General features: G+C 37.3%; 1 protein-coding gene across 1 annotated transcript in view; it reads left to right on the forward strand.

Moving 5' to 3' along the window:
* RSRC1 (arginine and serine rich coiled-coil 1) overlaps nucleotides 1–25435 on the forward strand; it is a 326093-nt gene that overhangs the window by 150983 nt on the left and 149675 nt on the right. Inside the window, exon 5 of the mRNA XM_054713673.1 lies at nucleotides 15909–15945. Within this exon, the coding sequence (XP_054569648.1) occupies nucleotides 15909–15945 (37 nt within the window). The remainder of the gene's footprint in view (nucleotides 1–15908; nucleotides 15946–25435) is intronic.

Below are 25435 nucleotides of genomic sequence, written 5' to 3' on the forward strand. Positions count from 1 at the left end.
ATTAGGTAATTGAGATATTGTTTTTCCTTCTTTTTTCAACATACTTTATTATTCTGCCTCCTCTCAGATCGGAATATGAGAATGTGCTTATGTAAGGATATTTTTATTGGATGTTAGCATTGGGCCAAACTCTTTATATGTATTTTATTTGAAAAGTAGACTGACTTTCGTTTATAGGTATTACAGTTGAAACGTGGTTACAAAAGCTAACATCTATAAGGAGATTTCTTTATTTTGGAAATTGAATATGGTCAATTGGTCCAGTATTAGCCTGTCATATTGCACCAGTATTTATTGAGTGACTTATGTATATATGTGCTGATTTTTTCAATCCCTGGCTTGAATTTAAGAATGAAAAAATTAGAAAAGATATATAACTTGACAAAGTTATTTAGTAAGTAGTAGAGTTGCAATTTGAACCTAGGTTTTTCTTAGGTTTATATATTACCAAAATCTTACATTAATAACATTTTATTCTTTTTTTAAAAACATTTTTAAAAATATATCTTTATTGATTTTAGAGGAAGGGAGAGGGAAAAAGAAATAGAAGCATCAATGATGAGAGAGAGTCATTGATTGGCTGCCTCCTGCAAGTCCCAGCAGGCATAGCCCACAACACAGGCATTTGCCCTTGACCAGAATCGAACCTGGGACCCTTCAGTCTGCAGGCTGACGCTCTATCTACTGAGCCAAACTAGCTAGGACATAACATTTTATTCTTAATAAAAAAAGTCTTATACATGTAAAATGTATCAATTATTATTTGATACTACACTTGATCTTAGCCAAAAGAGAAGCGATTAATTATTATTTGAGATGGGAGATATAAGAACCTTGTAACTCAAGCTTTAAAGACATTGACTGCCATTATGTAAAAAAAAAAAAACCAAACAAATAGGAAAGAGAATATAAAATTAATTGTGATGTTATCTCTATAGCTGTAGAAAACTGCAGCATAGTAATCTTTTAAAACTGAATGATATTCTTTGTTCATGACAAAAAATCTGTAAAATTGTGTACTGTTATAGTTACTCTATTTTTCATAATTACAGTCTGTGCAAATTGTATATGGGATAATACATATACATTACTAATTATAAATATATTTAAGCTTTTATTTCTTAAAGACTTCATTCATGAAATGATATTTTGATGCTATAGCAGGCAGTTGCTTGCATTAAGGTTCTGAGTATTTTATAAGTTAACACTCACTGGATTTTTGGCCAGCTCTATGAAATGGCTTTGGTTTATACTTATTTTGTTACTTTTCTACTCCCAATCAAAAAAAAAAAAAAGTTACTTTTCTTTTGGATGTTTTTTGTTTATTTAATTTGTTTTAAAATAGTACTTTTATAAGTAAATCCATAATATATTTTGGATTGATATAATAGGGAATAATGAGAACAATCATGTACTTTTGCCGGGAGAAGTAATTAAAATTTTTTTCTAAGCTAATATTTTGACAAGTGTGAATGCAAAATGCATATATTGAGAGTAAAGAAGAATGCCATCAGCCAGAAGGAATAGGGTTGGATTTTTTATTGTTGTTGTTTTAAAAATAAATGCCATTATTAACTGTGGTTCCCTGACCTGGTTCCCTTGGACCATTTAAAACCTGAGTGATCAGTTTAGTATAATATTGCTAGCATCTTTTTTAAAAAGTTGAACCCTTCCTAGTAAGACTAGATCTAAAATAGCTTATTCTATTTTTAAAAAATTTCTTGGGAGGATATAAGCTTTATCATAGCAAGTAATAATGAAATCTGTTTGCCACAAAGGTAAATTAATATCTTTATTTTAATTTTTTTTCTTGGCCTCCTCTGATAAGATTGATGCATTGTGTCTCCCTGCTGGAAGGAGACCTAATATTGAAGGAGACAGGTGCCACAAGGTTTATTTAGGACAACCTCAGCCTTGTCCCAGTCAGTTTCAAAATGTCTGCCTCATATATGTTGAGCTACTGCATTTCCTGCTTCAGAGCCTTGTGTTATGCCAACATTACTATCTGTGCTGCCTCAACTACAAATTGGATGAACAGCCCATGACACTTTTTCAATATTATTACATTAAACCAAGTGGATTTTGATTGATAACCTAATATTCAACTAATGCAAAACATCAATCATGGCAAGTATATTAATTATTTAATATTGCAGTCTAATTCAGAAATCGATGTGCTGCATGAGAGGAAGGGAAACTCATGGTTCCCAGAAGATTTAAGACAGGGAATGATTAAAAAAAGACCTGCTGTACTCCTGTGTGTTAGTTCGATACAAATCTTTATTCATTTGCCAATAATCTCTTCCCATTTTCCACTTCAGGACCATTTTATCAGTTTTGAGACCTATAATTGAATTAAGTCTGCTTTCAGCACAGGGCAAAAGGAGTTGCACAAATATTGATGAAGTCATGACAGGGACAACCCAGGAGACAGACCACTAAAGAGGACAGGCCTTTAAAGAGGACCATTTGTTGCAAGATCCCTCTGTCAGTGTCTTGGATCTTGCCTCTCTATTTTCAAAAATGTATTAAGACTTTTGGAACCACTATTAAGACTTTTATGTTTAAAAATCTATTGTAATGACATATTTCTAAAGCACATTGCCATTTATGGTGTACCTTCATGTACAATATCTTGCTGCTTTTTTCACCGTAACCTTATGTGTTAGGTAAGGCAGGTTTTACAGAATCACACATTATAGAATAACAATCTGAGCTTTGGAGAAGTTGGCTTATTACCCAAGTTCTTACAACTGTTTTGTAAGAGCTTAAATTTGAGTGTAGGTCTTCTGCTTCTAGAACCAGGATTATATATCATGCTGTCTTGAATAATATTTATGTACTCATGATGCTTTCTTTATCTGTGTTGTTTTGAGATGGCCACCCTTTCTGTGTTTCTGTCCAAAGTAAAACTAAATAAAACTGATTTTCTTGCAGAACTTGTTGAAAATTTGGTGTCCAAACCATGATACTTATCTAAGCTTTATGAATATGTGAACCTGCTGGATATAAATGAAAAATTCTTAATGTATTATATCTTTTACTAGAATGTCCTCCTTTTTATATCTCAAAAAATATTTTTTGGGGGATGGAAGTGGCTTAAATATATTTTATCATTAAATTACCACCTCAGCTTTCTTTTGGTTCATATTTACCATGTTATATCTTTTACTATCTCTTGTCTGGAAACCTTCTGAATATTTTTGTTTTGTGGGTTTTTTGTATATGAGACATTGCTGAATTTTGTTTTTACTCAATCTGAAAATCTTCTCTGGCATTTTAACTCCAGATTATTATGGGTGAATTTTGTTTAGTTATCTTTTTAATCATTGATTGCTTAGATTACAATAATTACTATATCCTATGCCACCCTTTATTGTTTATCTTGTTGCTTTTTCATGAATTTATTTCTCATCTTAATGCATTATATTCCTCAGAATTTTGTTTAAATAGTGTCTTTGTATAGGTAATTTTTGTTTGTTTGTTTTTAAATTTTTTAAAATTACTTTATTGATTAAGGTATCACATATTTGTCATCAACCCCCCCCCCCCCATTCCTATCCCAAACCCCCCCCACACGCATGCCCCCATCCCCCTGTTGTCCGTGATCACTGGTTAGGCTCATATGCAAGCACACAAGTCCTTTGGTTGATCTATCTCCCTTGTCCCCACCCTCCCCTACCTTCCCTCTGAGGTCTGACAGTCTGATCAATGCTGTTCTTGTTCTTCAGTCTATGTTGTTCATCTTTTCCCCTAGATGAGTGAGCTCATGTGATACTAGGAATACACTTATAGGAACTGAAAATGAGACAAGCAATAATGGTTATGCTGAGAGGCAAATGAATCAGTCTATAGTGAGTTTCTTTCTGGGCCAACAGTTCTTTTGAGTCCTGATTTCTATGTCCAACAGTTGTTTATGTGTACATAACAGCAATGATATTTCAGTTCTGGATGGTGGACAAATGGTGGTAATGCAGGTCCGACCCTCTCTGGTTAGGTCCTGGGCAATCTGCAGTGACGCACATCTGCTGACTGCTAGTATGGCAAGGCATGGTCAGCATCTTCCATCTCTGGACTGTTTCTCTTCTGACTTCATGGCTGGAACACTCCTGTCAATTCCTCTCTGTTGCAGGAATCCACATGGTCTGGGAGTTGTTTTCTGAAAATATACAACATATTCTCGACCAAAAGTTAATAAAGGAATATTTTCTATAAATTTGACTTGCGATCCTTTTTCATTTTTTTGCCCAAACGATTTTCCTTTGGCTTGTTTTGACACCATGTATGTTTTACCTGGGTGTCTTGCTGTTAGCATTACAAATGAAAGTTAATTTTCTAAAGTAAAAATTTTCTAGATGTAATTTATTTACAGGATATTTTTCCTTACATGATATTCTTCTACTATCCCCCCTTTTTTGGTTTAAATATTGTATGGGTAATTTTTTGAGACTTCGTATGCTGAAATTTGTTTTCTATCAATTTAATAGTTTATTTAGCTGTATATAAATCATGCTCACAGTCCTTTTCCTTAAAAAAATTATTTGTATTGATTTCAGAGAGGAAGGGAGAGAAAGAGAGAGATATAAACATCAATGATGAGAGAGAATCATTGATCGCTGCCTCCTTCATTCCCCCTACTGGGGATGGAGCCCACAACCTGGGCATATGCCCTGACCTGGAATCAAACTATGACCTCCTGGTTCATAAGTCAGCGATCAACCACTAAGCCACACCAGCTGGCCTCTTTTCCTTTAACATTTACTTTCTCTTAGAAGTTAATACTTTCTTGTTCAGCATTAGTATTGAGAAGTCTGATGTCAGTGTTATTCTTCCTTTATGGAGGGGTACGTTTTTTTCTTTCTGGATGCTTTTAGACTTTTATCTTGATCTATAATAGTCTCATTACCCTTATATTATGCTGTGCTGTGGATTTTTCCTTAATTATCCTGTTCACTATTCTGTGTAATCTTTCAATTTTTCCTTAATTATCCTGTTCACTATTCTATGTAATCTTTCAAAAATCTATGTAAGATTTGAATATTTCTGTATCTGGGAAATATTTGTCATTTCTTCAAATGTGTTTGTTTTTTGTCTTCTAAAGTGTCGTGCTTTCCTTCTAGGTTTTCCATTATGTAGATGTTTGCACATCTACTCTGTTCTTCATTTTATCTCTTATTTGTTCTATTTTTTCATTCCTTTCTTATGCTTTCTGAGAGAGTTCTTGTACCCAGTGTTCCAGCTCAATAATTCATTCTCAGTCTTTAGCTATTTTGCTTTCAATCCGTTCTGTGAGTTTTTTCAAACTATTGTATTTATATTTAATTTCTAAAAGTCTTCGTTTTCAATATGTTTTTTTATACCAATATTACATTTTTGCTCAGTGTGTTCTGTTTTCCCTGGATGAGGTTGCTCCATTGGTTATTTTTTCCAATCCCATATTTACACAGTTCAGAGATCTTAAAATTTTTTTTTGTGGACTTCTCTTTCACTTCCTGCAACATTAGCTGCCTTGGCTAGTAATTTTATTCTAAGGAGAGGGGATAAAAGTCTGGGTTCTAGCTGATGCTCCTCCAGGTTAATTTAAAAATTATAGAGTCCAAAGCCTGGCCTCAGTCAACTATTTTTTCATTTTTAACATTTATCTTTACTGTTGAAAGTATTACAGATGTCCCCATTTCTTCCCCATTGAACTCCCCCACCCCACCCACACCCAACTACTTTTTCCATTGTGTCCTACTCCATCAAAAACAATACAACTTATAAACAAGGATTTATGGAAAAAGCCACATCAAGACTGATAGGAAGGGCGAGGCACCAAAAGGGCTGGCCCTATTCTCACAGGCAATGGCTGAAATTCTTAGCTGCAACAGTTCCCTTTAAAAAATGTGGGGTCTCAAGTATATCCAGGCTCCTCTGCCCAGACTATGGAGCCATGAAGATGCTGTGAAAATCTGGCTGTGAAAATCAGCGGGATTCTGTCCACCAGGGAGAGAGGATTCTGCTAGAGACACAGGCACCCTTTTAAGAGCCATGCACAAAATCCTTTTTCGCAACCACTTACCATGGGCTCCAGAGGAGGGAGGGTGGAGTGGAATATAGTCACATGAGGAGAGACTGAGGTTTTTGGTTCCGGGAGACAGCTGAAAGGACAGCCACCAGTATTCCGCTGAGTTTCTCTCCCACACTACCTACGCCATCTTTCTTGGGTGGAACACTCCCTTTCATATGGCATCAGCCTGAAGAAATGCAATAGCTCTACCCTCTGGATTCCCTGTTGCCTTACCCTATAGAGCTTTCGCCCTACTAAGGAGTCAGGTACCTGGCCTGGGGTGTAGAGAGGTCTGGGTAGACTCTAAGGGAGTGCCAATGACTGAATTGTATGGCTTTGAGACAGGGGCCATTCCCCCCACTTTACTGTGAAACTGACTCTGCTAGCCCCACTCTTTGGGCTCCTGGCAGACCCACCCTCCCTACTCCTGGTGGCTCCACCCTGCTGAGATCTGGGCAGAAGCCGGGACAAACCGAGTTGTGTGGCTCTAGAATTGGGGGCCTTTTTTTTCCCACACATGCCCTACCAGTACAGAGATCTCCCTTTACAAGGCCAAATCTTGGTCTGTTAGGGCCTAATGAACTCTGCTGGTCTCATCTTGACACACCCCACTACAAAGGTGTGCAAGCACCCAGTGGGTGGCAGCTAGACTTGCTATACCCTGGAACATTTGCTGAGTGGCTTCAACCTAGCACTGGCATCAAGTTTGAACCTGTGTCAGTCTGGTGAACACCACTTGCCCCTACCTGGTGACTTACTGAGAGCCTACCTCATGTAACTCGAGTACTGCCAGAGGCTCTTCCAGTGATGGAGCCTAAGTTAGCTGGCAGAGACAAGGAGAGGCAGATCTCAGGGTTTCTTGAGACTTTTGCTGACCTGCCTTGGTGCTAGAAAAAGCCAGCCTTAGTGTACAGCTTGTTCCTTCACACACACCCAGGCCCAACAGAGGTAGCCACAAACTGGGGATCACTTTGTGGCTCCAAACAGGTTACCCAGAGCCAGTCACAGGCAGCATCTAAATTGGCCTGTATCAGAGTCCCTCCCAAGAGGCCCCAAAACAAACACACCCAGTGGCCAGCTTCAGATAGCATCATAGCAGGATTTAATTAGTTTCACAAGTGGCATCGCCAAAGGGAGATCTAATCAGGCACTAGACTCTGCTGAGGCAAAATCTACTTAGTGTGGTCACCATCTGCACAGCAGCTCATACTCTATGATCAGGGTCGATCCTCAGAGTCAGCCAGCCTGAGTGTCAACCCTAAGCACAAAGAAGCCAATAATAATCAATACTCCATTACAACAGGAGGGCCCACGTAATGTGCACAAGGGACATTCCTGGAGCGCCCAGCACAGGTGATCAAGGGGACTTTGCCACTGGGTCCCACAGGACACCTCCTTCATAATAAGGTCATCCTACGAGAACTACCTAGTACATAAAAACAAACACAAAGAGGCAGCCAAAATGGGGAGACATGCTCTAAGTGAAAGAACGGGAGAAATCTCCAGGAAAAGAGGTATATGAAATGGAGGCAAGAAATTTATTAGATATGGTAAAAAGGATGCTCAGGTAACTTAGTGAAAACTACAACAGCATGAAAAGGGACATAGAAACCATGAAAAAGAACCAGTTGGAAATGAAGAATACTATTTCTGACATCAAGAATAAACTGGAAAAAATTAAAAAGTAGGTTGGATGAAGCAGAGAATCAAATCAGTGATTTAGAAGACATGGTAGAAAAAACACCCAATCAGAGCAGCAAAAAGAAAGAAGAATTAAAAAGAATGAGGATAGCTTAAAGGAACATTAGTATAATATAAAGTGTAACAACATCCACATCAGGAGAAGAGAGGGAGCAAGGGATAGAAAACCTATTTGAAGAGATAATGACCAAAAACTTCCCTAACCTGGTGAAGGAAAAAGATACACAGGTCCAGGAAACAGAGAGTTCCCAAACAAGATGAACCCAAAGAGGCCCACACCAAGACCCATCATAATTAAAATGGCAAATTTAAAGACAAAGAGACAATATTAAGAGCAGCATAAGAAAGATAGTTACCTACAATGGAGCTCCTATAAGATTCTCAGCTGATTAATCAACAGAAACATTTTGAGCCAGAAGGAATTGTCATGAAATATTTAAAGTGATAAAAAGGAAGGACCTACAACCCAGATCACTTTACCTGGCAAAGCTATCATTTAAAATTGTTGGAGAAATATAGAGCTTTCCAGACAAGAAAAAACTTAATGAGTTCATTGCTACCAAATCAGTACTACAAGAAATGTTAAAGGGTCTTCTTGAAGAAGAAAGAAAAATAGGAACATAGTTAAAAAAATAAAATGGCAATAAATACATACCTATCAATAATCACTTTAAATGTAAATGGCCTAAATGCTCCAATAAAAGATAAAGGATCACTGAATGAATAGGAAAACAAGACCCATATATGTGCTGTCCTACAAGAGATCCACCTCAAAACAAAAGATTCACATAGACTGAAAGTTAAAGGATGGAAAAAGGTATTTCATGCAAATGAAAATTTAAAAAAGCTGAAGTAGCAACACTTATATCTGACAAAATAGACAGTAGTGAGTGAAGCCAGGTTACTAGTCTGTTATGCTGCTGTTGTCATTTTCCATGTGATGTAGCTTTGGAAATTTAGCAGAGGGAATCAGTAAACAGGAGTGTAGTAAGATATCGTTGATTTTAAGAAGGGGTTTGACCTGATCAAGCTTATGTTTTAGAAAGATTTTGCTGTATTATGGAAAATGAATTGATATGGTACAAGGCAGGACCCATTTTTAACCATTAGAATGTTTTGTAATCTGGGAGAGAAAAGATGAGGCCAATACTCTCTCTTAGTAACATCAGAGAGAAATCAAAAGACCTAAAATAAGGTAGTACCTGTGAAAATAAAAGTAATTAAATCTATATGGTAATTAAGGATGTTGAAGAGCCAAGTCCCTGTGATTGAGTACATTTGTTTATAACTGGTAGTGAAGAAAAGGCTTATGTCAAGGATGATGCCTAGTTTTCTTTCAGGCATACCATTCTAAAAGCATATTTCCTAAATATCACTTAATTTAAAGAATCACTTAAAAGCATAACAAAGCAATAGCCAGACAATCTTTTCTTTCTTTCCTTCCGTTCCTTTCCTTCCTTTCCTTTCCCTTCCTTTCCCTTCCTTTCCCTTCCTTTCCTTTCCTTTCCTTCCCTTCCTTTCCCTTCCTTTCCCTTCCTTTCCCTTCCTTTCCTTTCCCTTCCTTTCCTTTCCTTTCCTTTCCTTTCCTTTCCTTTCCTTTCCTTTCCTTTCCTTTCCTTTCCTTTCCTTTCCTTTCCTTTCCTTTCCTTTCCTTTCCTTTCCTTTCCTTTCTTTCTTTCCTCCCTCCTTCCCTCTCTCCCTCTTTCTTTCTCTCTCTCTCCTTCCTTCCTTCCTCCCTTCCTTCCTTCCTTCCTTCCTTCCTTCCTTCCTTCCTTCCTTCCTTCCTTGATTCCAAAATGCAAACAGCTCAGAAAATTGATTTTCCTTAATTTTGCGATTAACTCAGTTTACAGTGAAACCTATCCTGAAATGAAACTTATAGCCTTTGTTTATCCCACTCTGTGGAATATTCATGTTTCTTTTAGAATTAATGTGTATGATGATGAGATGCTGCTTTGAGCATGCTTTCAGCGTTGCGTGACATATAGTATATATATTTTATTACCTTGCTAAACTCCCAACTATTCTCATGAAGCATGTCTAGCCCCAGTAGTTTCAGATAATTAATTAAGGACTTGTACTTTGAATCTGAACATTTTTTTTTTAATGTTCCAATATTATTTTCTAATAGAACCATTATGTGACAATGTAGCCATGGGGGGAAGTGATGTAGATGTGTATTATATAGAGCAAACTCCAAGATAGATTGCCAAGTGAAGGTACCAAAAACAGTGCTTATAGTATGTTTCTGTTTGGGTTTAATAAAAAATAAAAAAAAATAATGAGAAGAAGAAATAAACATGTATATACAAATAGAATATCTTTAGAAAGACAAACAAAGAGGTAATATTAGCGATTGAGATTGAGAACTGGTAGTCAGGAGGAGGAAGATGGCTGCCGATGGGAAGGCAGACTGCAAGATAGTGTGTGAGTGAGAAAACAAAGGGAGAGTGTGTGGTCGCATGGGGAGTGTTTGTTGGTGAGTTGAGGGACAGCTATACTCCAGGAGACTGTGGGGAACTGTCAGACGGGGCTCCCCTGACCAGGCAGTCCCCACTGCTGCTGGGCTCCCTCCCAGAGTGACCGGCTTGGACGCGGAGACCGCGCCATCTTGAAGGAAAAGTGGATGTTATTGGGAGCCTGAAAAGCCTGGGGAATCTACAACTACGGCACCCACCTAACAGCTGCGAACCCGAGAACACCGATTACCAAGTGGTGCAAGCACATAGATTCAGAGGAGCTCTACACTCCACCATGGAAAGGAGAGAGAGAACTACGTAACCAGACACGTGGAGAAGAGAGAACATGGGGAGACAAACAGCCTGCATATGAAAGAAAAGCAGGCATCACCAGAAAAGGAAGTAAACAAAATGGAGGCAATCAACCTGTCAGAGAAAGAATTCAGAGAAATGGTCATAAGGTGGATGAAAAGAATGGAAGACAAATTTGACAATATGTGTAAGAACCAAGAGGAAATGAAGAAGAATCAAGAAGAAATGAAAAATGACAAAATAAATAAAGTAAAATCAGAAATGAAAGAGGAGAAATAACAACAGACCCTACCAAAATACAAAGGATTGTTAAAAAATACTATGAACAACTCTATTCCAACAAACTGGACAACCTGGAGGAAATGGACATATTCCTAGGAAAATACAACCTTCCAAAACTCAATCAGGAAGAATCTAAACATCTCAACAGGCCAATAACTATGGAAGAAATTGAAGCAGTCATCAAAAAGCTTCCAGCAAACAAAAGCCAGACAGCTTCACAGGGGAGTTTTACCAAACATTCGAAGAAGAACTAAAGCCTGTCCTCCTCAGACTATTCCAAATAATTCAAGAGGAAGGAACGCTTCCAAGCTCATTCTATGAAGCCAGCATCACCCTAATACCAAAACCAGATAAAGACAACACAATGAAAGAGAATTACAGGCCAATATCCCTCATGAACATAGATGCCAAAATCCTCAACAAAATTCTAGCAAATCGGCTCCAGCAGTACATCAGAAAAATCATACACCATGACCAAGTAGGATTTATCCCAGGAATACAAGGATGGTACAATATCCGCGAATCAATAAACGTGATACATCACATAAACAAATTGAGAAATAACAATCATATAGTAATATCAATTGATGCAGAAAAAGCATTTGACAAAATCCAACACCCGTTCTTGATAAAAACAATCAGCAAGGTGGGAATAGAAGGATCATACCTCAACACAATAAAAGCCATATATGATAAACCCACAGCCAACATCATACTCAATGGGCACAAACTAAAACCATTTCCACTAAGAACAGGATCAAGACAGGGATGCCCACTCTCACCACTCCTGTTCGACATAGTACTGGAAGTATTAGCCATTGCAATTAGACAAGAAGAAGAAATAAAAGGCATCCAAATTGGAAAAGAAGAAGTAAAGCTGTCCTTATTCACAGATGATATGATGTTGTATATAAAAAACCCGAAAGACTCCATCAAAAAACTATTAGACTTAATAAATGAATTCAGTAAGGTAGCGGGATACAAAATTAATGCCAATAAATCTATGGCATTTCTATACACCAATAGTGAACTTACAGAAAGAGATACTAAAAAAGCAATCCCATTTACCATCACACCAAAAAAATTAAGCTACCTAGGAATAAACTTAACTAAGGAGGTAATATGCGGAAAATTATAGGACACTGAGAAAAGAGATAGAGGAAGATGTAAACAGATGGAAGAACATACCATGTTCATGGATTGGTAGAATCAACATCATTAAAATGTCCATACTACCCAAAGCAATCTATAGATTCAATGCACTCCCCATCAAAATACCAACGGCATATTTCACAGACCTAGAAAGAACTCTCCAAAAATTCATCTGGAATTAAAAAAGACCCCGAATAGCCACAGCAATCCTGAGAAAGAAGAACAAAGTAGGTGGGATCTCAATACCAGATTTCAAGCTGTATTACAAGGCCACTGTTCTCAAAACAGCCTGGTACTGGCACAAGAACAGACATATAGATCAATGGAATAGAATAGAGAACCCAGATATCGACCCAAACATCTATGCACAATTAATATTTGACAAAGGAGGCATGAACATACAATGGAGTCAAGACAGTCTCTTCAATAAATGGTGTTGGGAAAATTGGACAGATACATGCAAAAAAAATGAAACTAGACCACCAACTTACACCATACACAAAAATGAACTCAAAATGGATGCAGGACTTAAACAAAAGACGGGAAACCATAAAAATACTAGAGGAATCCACAGGCAGAGAAATCTCAGACATATGTCGAAGCAATTTCTTCACTGATACCGCTCCTAGGGCAATGGAAACTAAAGAGAAAATAAACAAATGGGACTACAGCAAAATGAAAAGCTTTTGCACAGCAAAAGAAACCATCAACAAAACAACAAGAAAGCCCACTGTATGGGAGAACATATTTGCAAATGTTATCACTGATGAAGGTTTAATCTCCAACATCTACAGGGAACTTATACAACTTCATAAAAGGAAGATAAATGATCCAATAAAAAAAGGCAACAGACCTACATAGAATATTTTTTAAAGAAGACAGAAGGAAGGCCAAGAGACATATGAAAACATGCTCAAAGTCATTAATTATCCGAGAGATGCAAATCAAAATGACAATGCGCTACCATCTCACACCTGTCAGAATGGCAATCATCAACAAACGACAAGTGCTGGTGAGGATGCGGAGAGAAAGGAACCCTCATGCATTCCTGGTGGAAATGCAGACTGGTGCAGCCACTGTGGAGAGCAGTATGGAGTTTCCTCAAAAAACTAAAAATGGAACTCCCATTTGACCCAGTAATCCCACTTCTAGGAATATATCCCAAGAAACTAGAAACACCAATCAGAAAGGATATATGCACCCCTATGTTCATAGCAGCACAATTCACCATAGCTAAGATTTGGAAACAGCCTAAATGCCCATCAGCAGATGAGTGGATTAGAAAACTGTGGTACATCTACACAATGGAATACTATGCTGCTATAAAAAAGAAGGAATTCTTACCATTTGCAGCAGCATGGATGGACCTGGAGAGCATTATGTTAAGTGAAATAAGCCAGGCAATGAAATAAAAATACCACATGATCTAACTCATTTATGGAAAATAAAGAACATTATAACCTGATGAACAAAAAGATAGATACAGAGGCAGTAAAGCACTGAACAGACTGTCAAATTACAGCAGGAAGGCTGGGGAGTGTTGGGGAGGGGGATGAAGAGATCCTCCAAAGGACTTGTATGCATGCATATAAGCACAACCAATGAACACAAGACACTGGGGTGGGGGTTGGGGTTGAGGGCATGCGACAGGGGTTAGGGGAGGCTGGGGGAAGGTCAATGGGGAAAAAGAGATATATGTACTACTATATGTAATACTCTAAACAATAAAAAATATTTAAAAAAAACTGAGATAGAAAGCTAAAAAAAAAAAGAGAGAACTGGGAGTCAGTGATAGAAAGAAGACTTAATTTTACTGTTTTGTGCACATACACATATTGTACTGTCAAATGTTTCACTATATACATTATTTTTTTTTGTTTATATTTCAGATTACACAGATGTTCATATGAGAATGTCCTCGCAAAAACTTGAAGTTTTATTTGCCTTCCAGATCCATTAAATGCATTATCCTACCTAATAAAATGGTAATATGTAAATTACCATCACTCCGCTACGCCCATGATTGGGCCAGCGGGAGGCGCAGGGGGCGGGACTCGAGGTGGCCGGGGTAGCCGATTGGGCCAGCGAGACGCTGAGCTCGCGTCGCCAGCAGAGGCTTGAGCTCAGCGTCTGTGCTATGGCTGTGCTGCGGCACAGAAGGGGCCTCTGGGGCAGTGAGCTCACGTTCTGCCGCGGACCATCAAAAGCGGGGGAGCTGGGTGCCTGTCTGCTCCGGCACCAGGCCTTTCGGAATCCTCCGCCGAGCCGGAGGCTTCCAAAAGGCCTGGTGCACCAGCGGACAGACACCCAGCTCCCCCCGCAATCGAAAGCGAAAGCGTGGGAGCTGGGTGCCTGTCTCCTCCGGCACCAGGCCTTTCAGAAGCCTCCAGCACGGCGGAGGCTTCTGAAAGGCCTGGTGCCCCAGCAATCAAAAGCAAAAGCGTGGGAGCTGGGTGCCTGTTCGCTCAGGCCTGGTGCACCAGCGGACAGGCACCCAGCTCCACCGCGATCCAAAGCGAAAGCGTGTAGGGGACCCTACGCGTGCATGATTCAATCATGAACTGGGCCTCTAGTTTTGTAATAATAAAGTTAAAAATAATTATTTATGTAGCTATTAGCCTTTTCTGACACCTTGTTTTTAATTTATGACTATCATTTATCATTAGGACTTCATCTAGAGAATGAGTTTTAGAAATCCTTACATTTTAAATGTTGAATACATGATATGGTTAAGATTGCCAGAAGCAGAAATTAGAGAAGAGAATGGCTAAAGATATGTGCTTTGCTGATCAGTAGATTTTGAAATTTATTCTCAGTATGTCAGACTGGGCAGTGAGAGCAAAGGTTGGAAGCCATGGGTTCGAAGGGAAAAAAAGATAGGGAAATTTGGAAAGATTGTATAGAAAGACAAAGGAAACAGAGAAGTATATAGGCAAAGAAAATTGAAGAAATAAATAAAGAGGAAAGAAATAAAGGACCCTTCAGAGAAAGAAGAGGTGTGGGGAAAAGATTCAACACTGTTTTGGTTGTTGAATTTCCATAAATTTTTTCTGCAATGTGATAGAAGTATAATTTCATGTTAAAAAATAAGGCTTGGTGTTTATGATGGAATTAAAATACTACTTGATCAGGGTTAGAAAAGCTAAAAACCACTTGTCACTAATAAATTAATATACTCTGAAATCGGGATTAAAAAATTTAGTTATTTGCCACATTTCACCAAGTGTATATTTAAATTATGTTTGCTACTTGCACAGGTATTTTTATTTTTAATTCCATCAGCAGTGTTTTGTTTATAGTGAAGAGCAAGAAGTTAAATACTGAAAATATGGTACTTTATGTTTATGGGTTTTTTTTGGTGATACTTTGTTTTTTAATATTTCAGTAGTCTGAGATCCTGATTTGTATTATGAACTAAGTTAAAATTAATGTCAACAAAATTTGTTAAAATTTACTGTTTAACTATGAAATTGTGAACATATTATTTAGGAGCATATTCTTTAATAAAAATGCAACCATTGCTGGACGGATATTTGATAAAGCAAATATAGTAAAATGTCAATAGGATCTATATTGTGGATAGAACCTGTATGTTTGAACATTTTCATAATAAAAGTTTGAGAAAACAAACTAATGAGAGAAAACTAATGTGAAATAAGTAGTAAATTAATAGTAAAATAATAATATACTTCTTTTTGTTATGTATTGACTGAAAAATCTGAAACATTCTTTCTGTTAGTGGAATACCAATTTAGTGGAAATACTATTAGATATAAATTACTTATCTGTTTCCTTTTGATGTAAATTGTTTTGTCATTAAAATACTGTTATGTGAACATTAGTAAAGATATATGAAAAACTTCTAAGGGTTTATAAAATAGTTTTGAGGTAAATATAAATTATAGCAGACAAGGGTTTAGCAACTATTTAGAACTTTTATTCTTCTATTTTAGGGAATCTGGAAACATCAAAGCTGGATTAGAACATCTGGTAAGTTCTAATTTTCTCTTGAACATTTGCATCATCTTTGATATCTGCATTCCAAATGAACACTTTTGAATGAGCTTTGAATACCTTGTATTGAGAAAGTCAACCATTTCCCAAAGGGTCAGCTTACTGCTATTATGTGAAGGCACTTACATTTTCATTTATCTTGTCATTTCAAGGGAATTTAAATTTTTTTAGATTACTTTTTTTTGATGTAGAGATGAAATAAAATGGATGACAATTCTTGGATTGATGATTGCTTTAATTATAAACAAAAATTGGTGTAGAATTTTTGGCATATCTTGATCTAACAAAAACAAGCTTGTGTTTTAAGAAAAACACAATCAAATATTGCATGCATAAATATGGTATGTTTTAGCAATTTAACGGCTTTGAAAGAAGTGCACAGCTTTGTTTTTCCTAATGTCTTTGCTTTATGAATAATGCATTGGTTTAAACTACATTCAGCTTAGAACGTAAAATAATTGAGATGCAAAATTTTTGGTTTAAGTAAACATTTTTAAAGCATAAGTGAAATTTAAACTGACTTTACATTAAAATATGTCCATTAATCAAAAAATTGGAAAAACTGTTGTATTGTAACAGGTCCAAAATTCATTGAGTTTACCACAATGAGTGTTGTTCATTACAACATTAAGTACTTCATTTAAACAGAGCATTATAAAGTCATGCTCTGGTTTCTGGTCAAATCCAAATGTTGAATAATTAATGAGAGATTCTTTTGTAAATACAGTCTAAGTACTTTTTTAATGCAAGACCTCATTCGTATATCATATTGTAGCTTTGTTAACGATTAATGTGCTTTTGGTCTTCTACAAAAACAAACAGTAGTAAGAGGCAAATTCATTTTGAGTTGTAGAAGTAGAGTTGTAAGGGATTTTTGGTTTTCCTTTCAATAGCTAAAGAAACTAAGGAAATAGATTTTTGAAAAATTATCATAAAAATTACAAGTAATTATTAAAGCAGGATATAATAACCTTGTTAGAAAATTTTAACTATATATTTGTCCAGATTAGATATAAATAAATAAAATTGTTATTCTCATTATTAAAAATGATATCCCAAGTCCTTGTTAATTACTTCATAGTGGCACATATATTTAGGACATACAGACATCAGAATAAAAATGTTAATCTAAGACATCAAGTTTTAGTATCAGTTGAGGGTTTATAACAAGGAAGAACACCTTCCACAGAGTCAAATTGAGCTGTCTTTTATATTTCTCTTATAGCATGGGTCGGCAAACTGCAGCTCGCGAGCCACATGCGGCTCGTGAGCCGCAGTTTGCCGCTCTGTTGACTAATGAGTTTGCCGACCACTGTCTTATAGATTGTTTATTTAAAAGACTATATTTACTTGGTTCCTATGCCTAAGTAAATAATGTTAGATTTTTTTTAGTTTAAATTTTATATTTTTTATACTTACTAGTGTGATCTCATTTTCAGTGACTATTTTATGTATTTATACTCAAAATCTTCTGCAGTGGTTTTCTAACTGTGCCTTGGGCTGCCAGGAAGGCTCCCCAAAGCAGGTGACACTCCAGACTTCCTCTACCCAGTCTAACCAGAGTAGTTCCACTTTTAGTTATTTTGTAAAATCTTAAACTTTTAAAATACGATTTCATCTGAAGAAAGAGTTCTCCTACTAAAAATATGTAAAAACCTTTGGTGAAGCTTAGCCAATTATTAAAGTCACAAGGAATTGTTTGTTAATTATTCTTTTCTATTCTTGAACCTAAGTTATATTTCATTTTTACCTGTGTCATATACATCAAATATATTTCAAACATAATGCATTTTTGGAATGAGAGAGCCTGCATTAGTACAACAGGTAATGGTGGGAAGTGTGGGAGTAAATTTTAATGCATTTTATTTAAGTTGTTCAAAAGACTCTATAACTTATCATAATAAAATTGACTCAGCTCTGAATTATTAACAATATATGACTATACTAGAGGCGTGGTGCATGAAATTCGTGCACGGGGGGTGGGGGTTGTCCCTCAGCCTGGCCTGCACCCTCTCCAATCTGGGACCCCTCAGGGGATGTCCGACTGCCGGTTTAGGGGCATTAGCTCCAGCCATTAGAAAAATCACACAGAATGTCCTTGACATACAAACAGTGTGGTTTTATGAGTTGTTTTAATAATAATGGCCATTCTTTAAATAATATCTGCTTTCATACAATACAGCTGATACTATGTGAATTCAGAATGTTAATATGACAAAATCATAGAAGGTTGTAGTGGAAATAACCTTGAATTGTCTAGTCCTAACTTTTATAAATATTGGAATCCCCTTTTCAAAGATTTTGAATGCTTTTTGTCCTAAGAAGCTTAACCAACTTTTGAGGCAACCCATTTTCTGTGAAAGGACTATGGAGCGGCCCCCCAGGACTGGGAAACTGTGGCTGAGCTGAGGGGACTAGGTGCCGCTATCTTGTGGCTATGGGCGCCGCCATCTTTGTGATGGTGTGACGGTCAATTTGCATATTCCCTCTTTATTAGATAGGATAGCTGTTTAACATAATACCACACACATATATACATACATATATATTGCTTTGTGCACTAATAATTCAGAAAACTTAGTGATATTTTTGCTAACAATCTGAATCTCCACGTTCCAACTGAGCAGATACTCATAGTCCTTGCCATCTAGCACAAATAATCCATCTTTGAATTGACTGTATAGCCAAATACAATTAGAAATATAACTTCTAATAGATTGATTTTATGAAATATATGGTATAAAATTAAAATGAGAAGAGCATTCCACACAGTGGAATAATTTTGTTGTTATGTAGCCTTTACCTTTTAAAATTTATATTGTTCTATCATTCCTTTATTTCTATGTTGCCTACTTTTCTTGGGAGCTATCTAGCATGTTATTCTTAGCTTAATCCTATATAATAAAGAGCTAATATGCTAATGGTCGTGACGCCCTCACACCATAACAACCGTTCAGCAGGAGGCTGCGTGCGGGGTTGGGCAGAGCTGCCGTGCTGCTCTGGAGACGGGGTGGAAGCGGGGAGGCGCCCAGAGGAGGCAGGACCATCCCGTGGTGGGGAGGGCGGGGGTGAGAGCCCTTAGTGCCCCCCTCACTAGTCCTTCGCCACCCACTGCTTGCACTCAGTGCGCCTGCCACCCACCTGCTAGGGGAAGGAGCGCAGTGCATGCGCCGCCAGGAAGCGGCGCCCAAAACTCCACAGCAGGCAGGAGGCTTCCACACTCTCCTCCGGTGCCATGATGGGGTGGAGCTGCCATGTTGCTCTGGAGATGGGCGGAAGCGGGGAGGCACCTGTAGGAGGCAGGACCAGCCCGAGGCGACTCGCGGGACTGAGGGCAGGGCTTGAAGCAGCCAGAGAAGGCCGGAGGGGTCAGGGGCGGGGCCAGGCACGCTCAAGCTCTGGGTGGAGAGGTTAAGGTGTCAAAGTGGGGTGGTGGGCAGGTGGGCAGGGCCCATGTGGGTTGGCAGGGCCGTGCGATTTCGTGTGCTGGGTCACTAGTATACTTATAATAGAGTGCCCAGTACCTTGTTATTTTTCTCTTCACAAACTTATCTACTACCCATAAAGCCTAGGTCTGTTTAAAGTTCTAGACAGAGCCTGTGAAGCTTGGTGCCCATTGTCCACTGATGATTCTTGCCTGATAATTGCAAAATGGAGATTTTCCAATTCTTCTGCTCCCCCCATATTTAGCAGGCAGCAGTCTACTGTAAGGAGAGCCTACCCAACTTTCTTTATTCATCTATATATTGCGAACAAGGACTTATGGATTTTTATTTTACTAAATAGGTTATCATTAATTACTTTCCTTATTTATTTTGATGCTCAAGTTGTCCCAGATTTTTCTAGGGAGTATACTTTCAAGATGGCTTCTAGTCCTTTTGATATACCCCAACTTTTTTTTTTTAAGTGCTTTCTTACATGCTGTTACAACACTATATTCTAGGCTTTTCTTGTTCCTTCCCTGTTCCTGCCTTCTGCTTCAGCAGCAGATTTTAGCTCTATTTTCCAAGACTGTTATCTGTTCAAAACATTTTTGAAATGTAATTCTGAACGAACAAAGGATGATGGCTAATGTAAGATGTTTAGAATGTTATGGAGAATTATCTCTGAAGTTATTATTATTATGAAATTTAGAAGGTTTGAGTTTTTGTTCTAGTGGATACCTTTGTATTTATATTTTTATAATGCTTTTAATCTCTGTTATTTATACTTAACCTTTTATATGGCATCCTTGACTCCTATCTGTTACCTTTAATAGCTGATGCTCCTATTGTATTTTTCCTTACTTCTTTTTCCTCATATTTCTTCTTTTTTTTTATTCTTGCTACTTTGTTAGAATATACATTTACATATATTCTTTATTCTTCTACCCATGCTGTCACCTTGTTTTAGAGTCAATTCTAAAATTAAATTTATTAAATATTGACTTCAGTTTGTTTGCTGATTCTTACCCACTTATATCCTATTTGTATAAAACTCATCCACTAATGTATTCCTCAGGAAAGACCCCTGTGTACAGTATTCCCTGAGATCTTGCACATTCCAAGCTATTTTTCTGTGGTCTTGTCACTTGAATGACAGGTTGACTAGACATGAAATGCTTGGCTTACAGTCTCTTTAGTGACTTTCTGAAAAAATATTCTGTGGATATCTCTGGTATCAGCCTTATTTTTTACCCTTGTAGAGATTGTATTACTTTCTTTTTGCTTGAGGCGTTGCCATTTTTTATTGTCCTTTTTTAAAAAAAAAAAAAAAAAACTATGGTACTTCTTAAAATTGGTTGTTTTTGACTAATTTTGCTGGTTTTTTTCTCATATGTTGACTTAAGTTTTCTCATTTCCAGAAATAATTTTCATGGATTATAGTGTTAAATATTAGTTCTATTACTTTTGTTTTCTTCTTCAGGACTCCAGTTACACACACACACACACACACACACACACACACACACACACACACACACACACACACACATTCTATCCTGTATAATAAAAGGCTAATATGCAAATAGACTGAAGGGCGGAATGACCAGTTGCTATGATGTGTACTGATCACCAGGGGGCAGACACTCAATGCAGTAGCTGCCCCCTGGTGGTCATTGCACTCCCACGGGGAGTGTCGCTCAGCCAGAAGCCGGGCTCACGTCTGGCGAGCACAGTGGCGGTGGCAGGAGCCTTTCTCGCCTCTGTGGCAGTCGGACATCCCCTGAGGGCTCCCAGACGGTGAGAGGGCTCAGACCAGGCTGAGGACCCCTTCCCCACCTCCCACACCCCCCCCCCCCGAGTGCATGAATTTCGTGCACCTGGCCTCTAGTATAGTTACACACACACACACACACACACACACACACACACACACACACACACACACTGAGTGGCCAGATTATTATGATCTCTGAAAGCTTAATAATCTGGTCATTCATTGTATATCCTATATAATAAAAGGCTAATATGCAAATTGTCCTCTCGACCAGGAATTTGACCAGCAGGCAGGCTGGCCAACCACCCATGTCCCCTCCCCCTGGCCAAGCTGGCCGGACCCCACCCATGCATGAATTTATGCATCGGGCCTCTAATAAATAAATAAATAAATAAATACACACACACACACACACAAACACACACACACACACACACACACACACACACACACACACACTGAGTGGCCAGATTATTATGCGTTTAGAGATCATAATAATATGGCCACTCAGTATATATGTGTGTGTGTGTGTGTGTGTGTGTGTGTGTGTGTGTGTATATATTATATAAAGCCTTTCTTTACTCATCTTCCATTTCAGTGTCTTTCTCTCTTACTCCTTTTACTACTTTGTTTTCATTCTCTCAGTTGTTTTCCTGATTTATTTTTATTTTCATTCAAATTTATATTTTCTTGAACACCTTATAATTTGTTCTTGATTTCTGAAATATTTTTTCTTCCATTTGTTTTTACTTTTTGAATAGCTGATTCTAGGTTTTCTTTTTGTTATTCATCCAAATGCACTTTTCCTTTATGGTTGGTTTTGGGGAGAGAATTTTTATCTATTGAAATTTTTGATTTGCATATTTTTATTACTTTTTACAGTGACTTTATATGGGGATGATTCATTCTCTCTCTCTCTCTCTCTCTCTCTCTCTCTCAATCCTTCTTTCTTTCCCTTCCCTACATCCCTCTCTGCCTTTCTTCCTTTTTAAAATCATAGACATTTTTTAGATGGGGTTTCTAGGTCAAGGGTGCCCTCTTCTGCCGTTAGAGAAGGGCAGTTTCTTTAATCAATGATGGTAGCAGAGGCAGGGACAAAGGGGTGACATGTCTTATTTTTTACTTTAGCTGTTTGTTTCTTCTTTCTTTTTGTTACCATGTATTTTATTTGTCTGATTTATTCCCAGAAGTAATGCGTGCAGCGGCTACCATTTCTGATCCCACTCACTTTCAAACTTCTTCCCTCTAGCTGGTGCTGTGGTAACACCAATTTGAAACCAATGTTCACTATTTTGGCATTTAGTATTGTAGTACTTTGTTTTCCTAGGGGTGATTTTGTTTGTGTTTCCAGAGACTAACCCTATTAGTTTGAGCTATATGGAAAAAAAGCCACTTTTTGGTCAGAATACTTTTTTGGGGGGTTGTTTCTGGCTTAAAAGAACCACTGTGCCATGCCCCCTTTGGCAGGGGATGAGATGACTTGTCCTGATCAGTATGAGGTTTCTAAAACCTCCTTCATTCTCCTTTCTGAAAAGTCAAATAATTGGAGGTGGGTTGGGTTTAGGGGGACAGCGTGATCTCGATCAGTGCTTCTTTGTCTTCAACATGCATATGAGTCGCCTGAGGATATTGTTTAAACACTGGTTCTGATTCTCTGGGTCTGGAATGGGCCTTGAGATTCTGCATTTAGCAAACTTTCATGTGAGACTAATGCTGCTGGTCCAGCGACCACCAGAAAGAAAAGTACATTGAAGGGCATTGACTTAAACGATATGTGTCCAATGAACACCCTTCTGCTTCTAATCAAGAATCTAGATGTTTCTCTCATGTACTCATTAAGTATGATTCTGCAACCTATGAATGATTGGTTGGGTATTCATAAACCCAGAGAGACAGACACTCCACAGGTTTATACAGGGGCAAAAAGTTCATCGCCTTATTCTGTAAGTGTAACAGAGCAATTATTTTCTTTATTTTGGTTCCAAATGTAAAGTTGTATAATTATGGGGTGAAGCTGGAAACCAGGATTAATAATAACTCATTCAGCCTTAGGTGTAAAATTAAATAAGTGATAATAAACCCCTTAGTATAAAGGATTACAAGCGTTTACAACTTTACATGGGATTTGCTTTCTATTAATAGTTGAATAACAAAAGAACTCTGGAGCCATACCTGTGGGTTTTTTCTCCCCACAGAGGTCTCATATATTGTACAACATTTGAGAGTGAAGACCCACTTGTCCTTGTGGTCAGGCAACACAGTCTGACCATTTTAAGTGTTGAAAAGCAACTGTCATTAATAGCTTGTTTAGCCCATCAGTGGTTTGTAGGTATAGTTGCTGCTTGCCAGAAATGTAGGCAGGCCCATTGATATTACATACTCATCAATAACACTACATACAGGATTTAATAAAAGCACTTTCCTCTTTGTTTTAGGTTAACTTGCAAATAAAAGTGCTACATTTCAGTTTATAGGCTAATAATTTTATTTAACACAAGTATAATCACAGTGAATATATTATTGTCATACTTTTGAGAATTTGCTTAACAGAGCATGAGCTATAAAATGCAAACAAAGATTATGAACCCTATTCTAAAGTCACTTGTGTTTCATCTGTTGTATTTTTAAATATATGTCTTATTTTAGTATGTCCCCCCCTATATTCAGAAAAAAAATGTTTTTGACATTTGTCCAAATGAATTTGAGAATATAATTTTCTCAAAATACACTGACATTACTCGTATCCTCCATATATTTATTAAACACTGATGAAAAATGTTTATTACCTCATATACTGTTTAAGGACTTCAACATAATAGATCTATCTCCTCCCAACATTTTAATTATTTTTTCTCTCCTAAGTCAATATATATATTTGAGGTTGAGGGTAAATGTGCATATTAAAAGAGATGTTTTTCTCAAGCTGTGATATGAGATAAAACAGCATGAAGTGTTTCTTTTTTCCAGAAAATCAGTTCCATAAATCTTTCTCTATTTTCTTTTAACAAACAAGTATGTCCTATGAATGTGTGCAAATTAAAATACTTTTAACGTGGATTACATGTTAGTGTCATATTGCTGTCATGTTTTCTTTGGCAGTTTACAGGTTCTCAATCTGGGACCAGTTCTCACGAGAGGCAGTAGTGCGATTGTCAGTGATCCATTTGTCTTACACGTTTTGATCAGTTACAAGTATATGACCCAGTCATCCAAACAGCATGCATTTGGGCCCTTTTCCTACTTCCCTCCATTCCCTCTCTTCCAGAGAAAGGTCTGTTTGTTGCATTTTTAAGACATAGTGATGTCAGAAGCAAATGGTGGCCAGTTAGCTTTAAAAAAACACACACCACAAATAAGATGCCAGGCAATTTTCATGACACTACTAATAATCTCAGATTTATGTTTAATCTAGGTAAATTTTATTTTCTGACTTTTATGCACATGTGCTTATTAAAGTTTTATAAAGTAAAACCAAATAGTCTAAGAAGAGCATTAAATACCCCCCCCCACCCCACTCCACCCCACTCAGGAGTCTGAAAGTCAAACCTTTAAACCACCATAGTAATTGAATATTTTATTCTTATATTTTTTGGTTTATAGTTCAGGACACTGTAGGTGCTGTTTCATTGCAGGGAATCCCACAGGCACAAGATATTTATTTCATGGCTTTCTCAGGATCTAATAACTGTAACTGCTGGCAAAGATCTAGCAGCTGAGATAACACCGTTGCTTTCTATTTCTCTAGGCAAAGCATTATGAGTTAAGAAGGAGAATGCCTTTGCCACAGTGGTATCTTTGGCCATACTCATTATCATTTGCCACAGAATCATAGCATCTGTATTTAACTTTAACATATGTGTACTATTTAATTTAGGCAAAGCACAGCATGAGGGGTTAAGATAATGTGATTTTACTATGTGACCTCCAGCAATACACACAACTTCTCTGTTTCACTTTTTTAATTTACTCCTATTCATAGGGTGTTTAAACAGTGTGTGAAAATTTGTAGACGCATAAGCTTCTCTATACATGTATCATTATTCTTATAGAGAAAGAAAAAAAAATTTTACTGTTCCAGGTATGTAAGTAACTTCAGATTGCTAAAAACACTATCTCAATTCTAATAAACTCACAGTGAACTGTGAGAAAAATTTGTCCTTTATCTGTTCACATTCACTTTCTTTTTAAAATGTCATTATATATTTTTGAAAAATTTAAATTAATAGATTTTCATTGTAATGGTTCAAAACTGATATATAAATAAAAA

Source organism: Eptesicus fuscus, chromosome 3, assembly GCF_027574615.1.
Source record: "Eptesicus fuscus isolate TK198812 chromosome 3, DD_ASM_mEF_20220401, whole genome shotgun sequence".
NCBI lineage: Eukaryota > Metazoa > Chordata > Mammalia > Chiroptera > Vespertilionidae > Eptesicus > Eptesicus fuscus.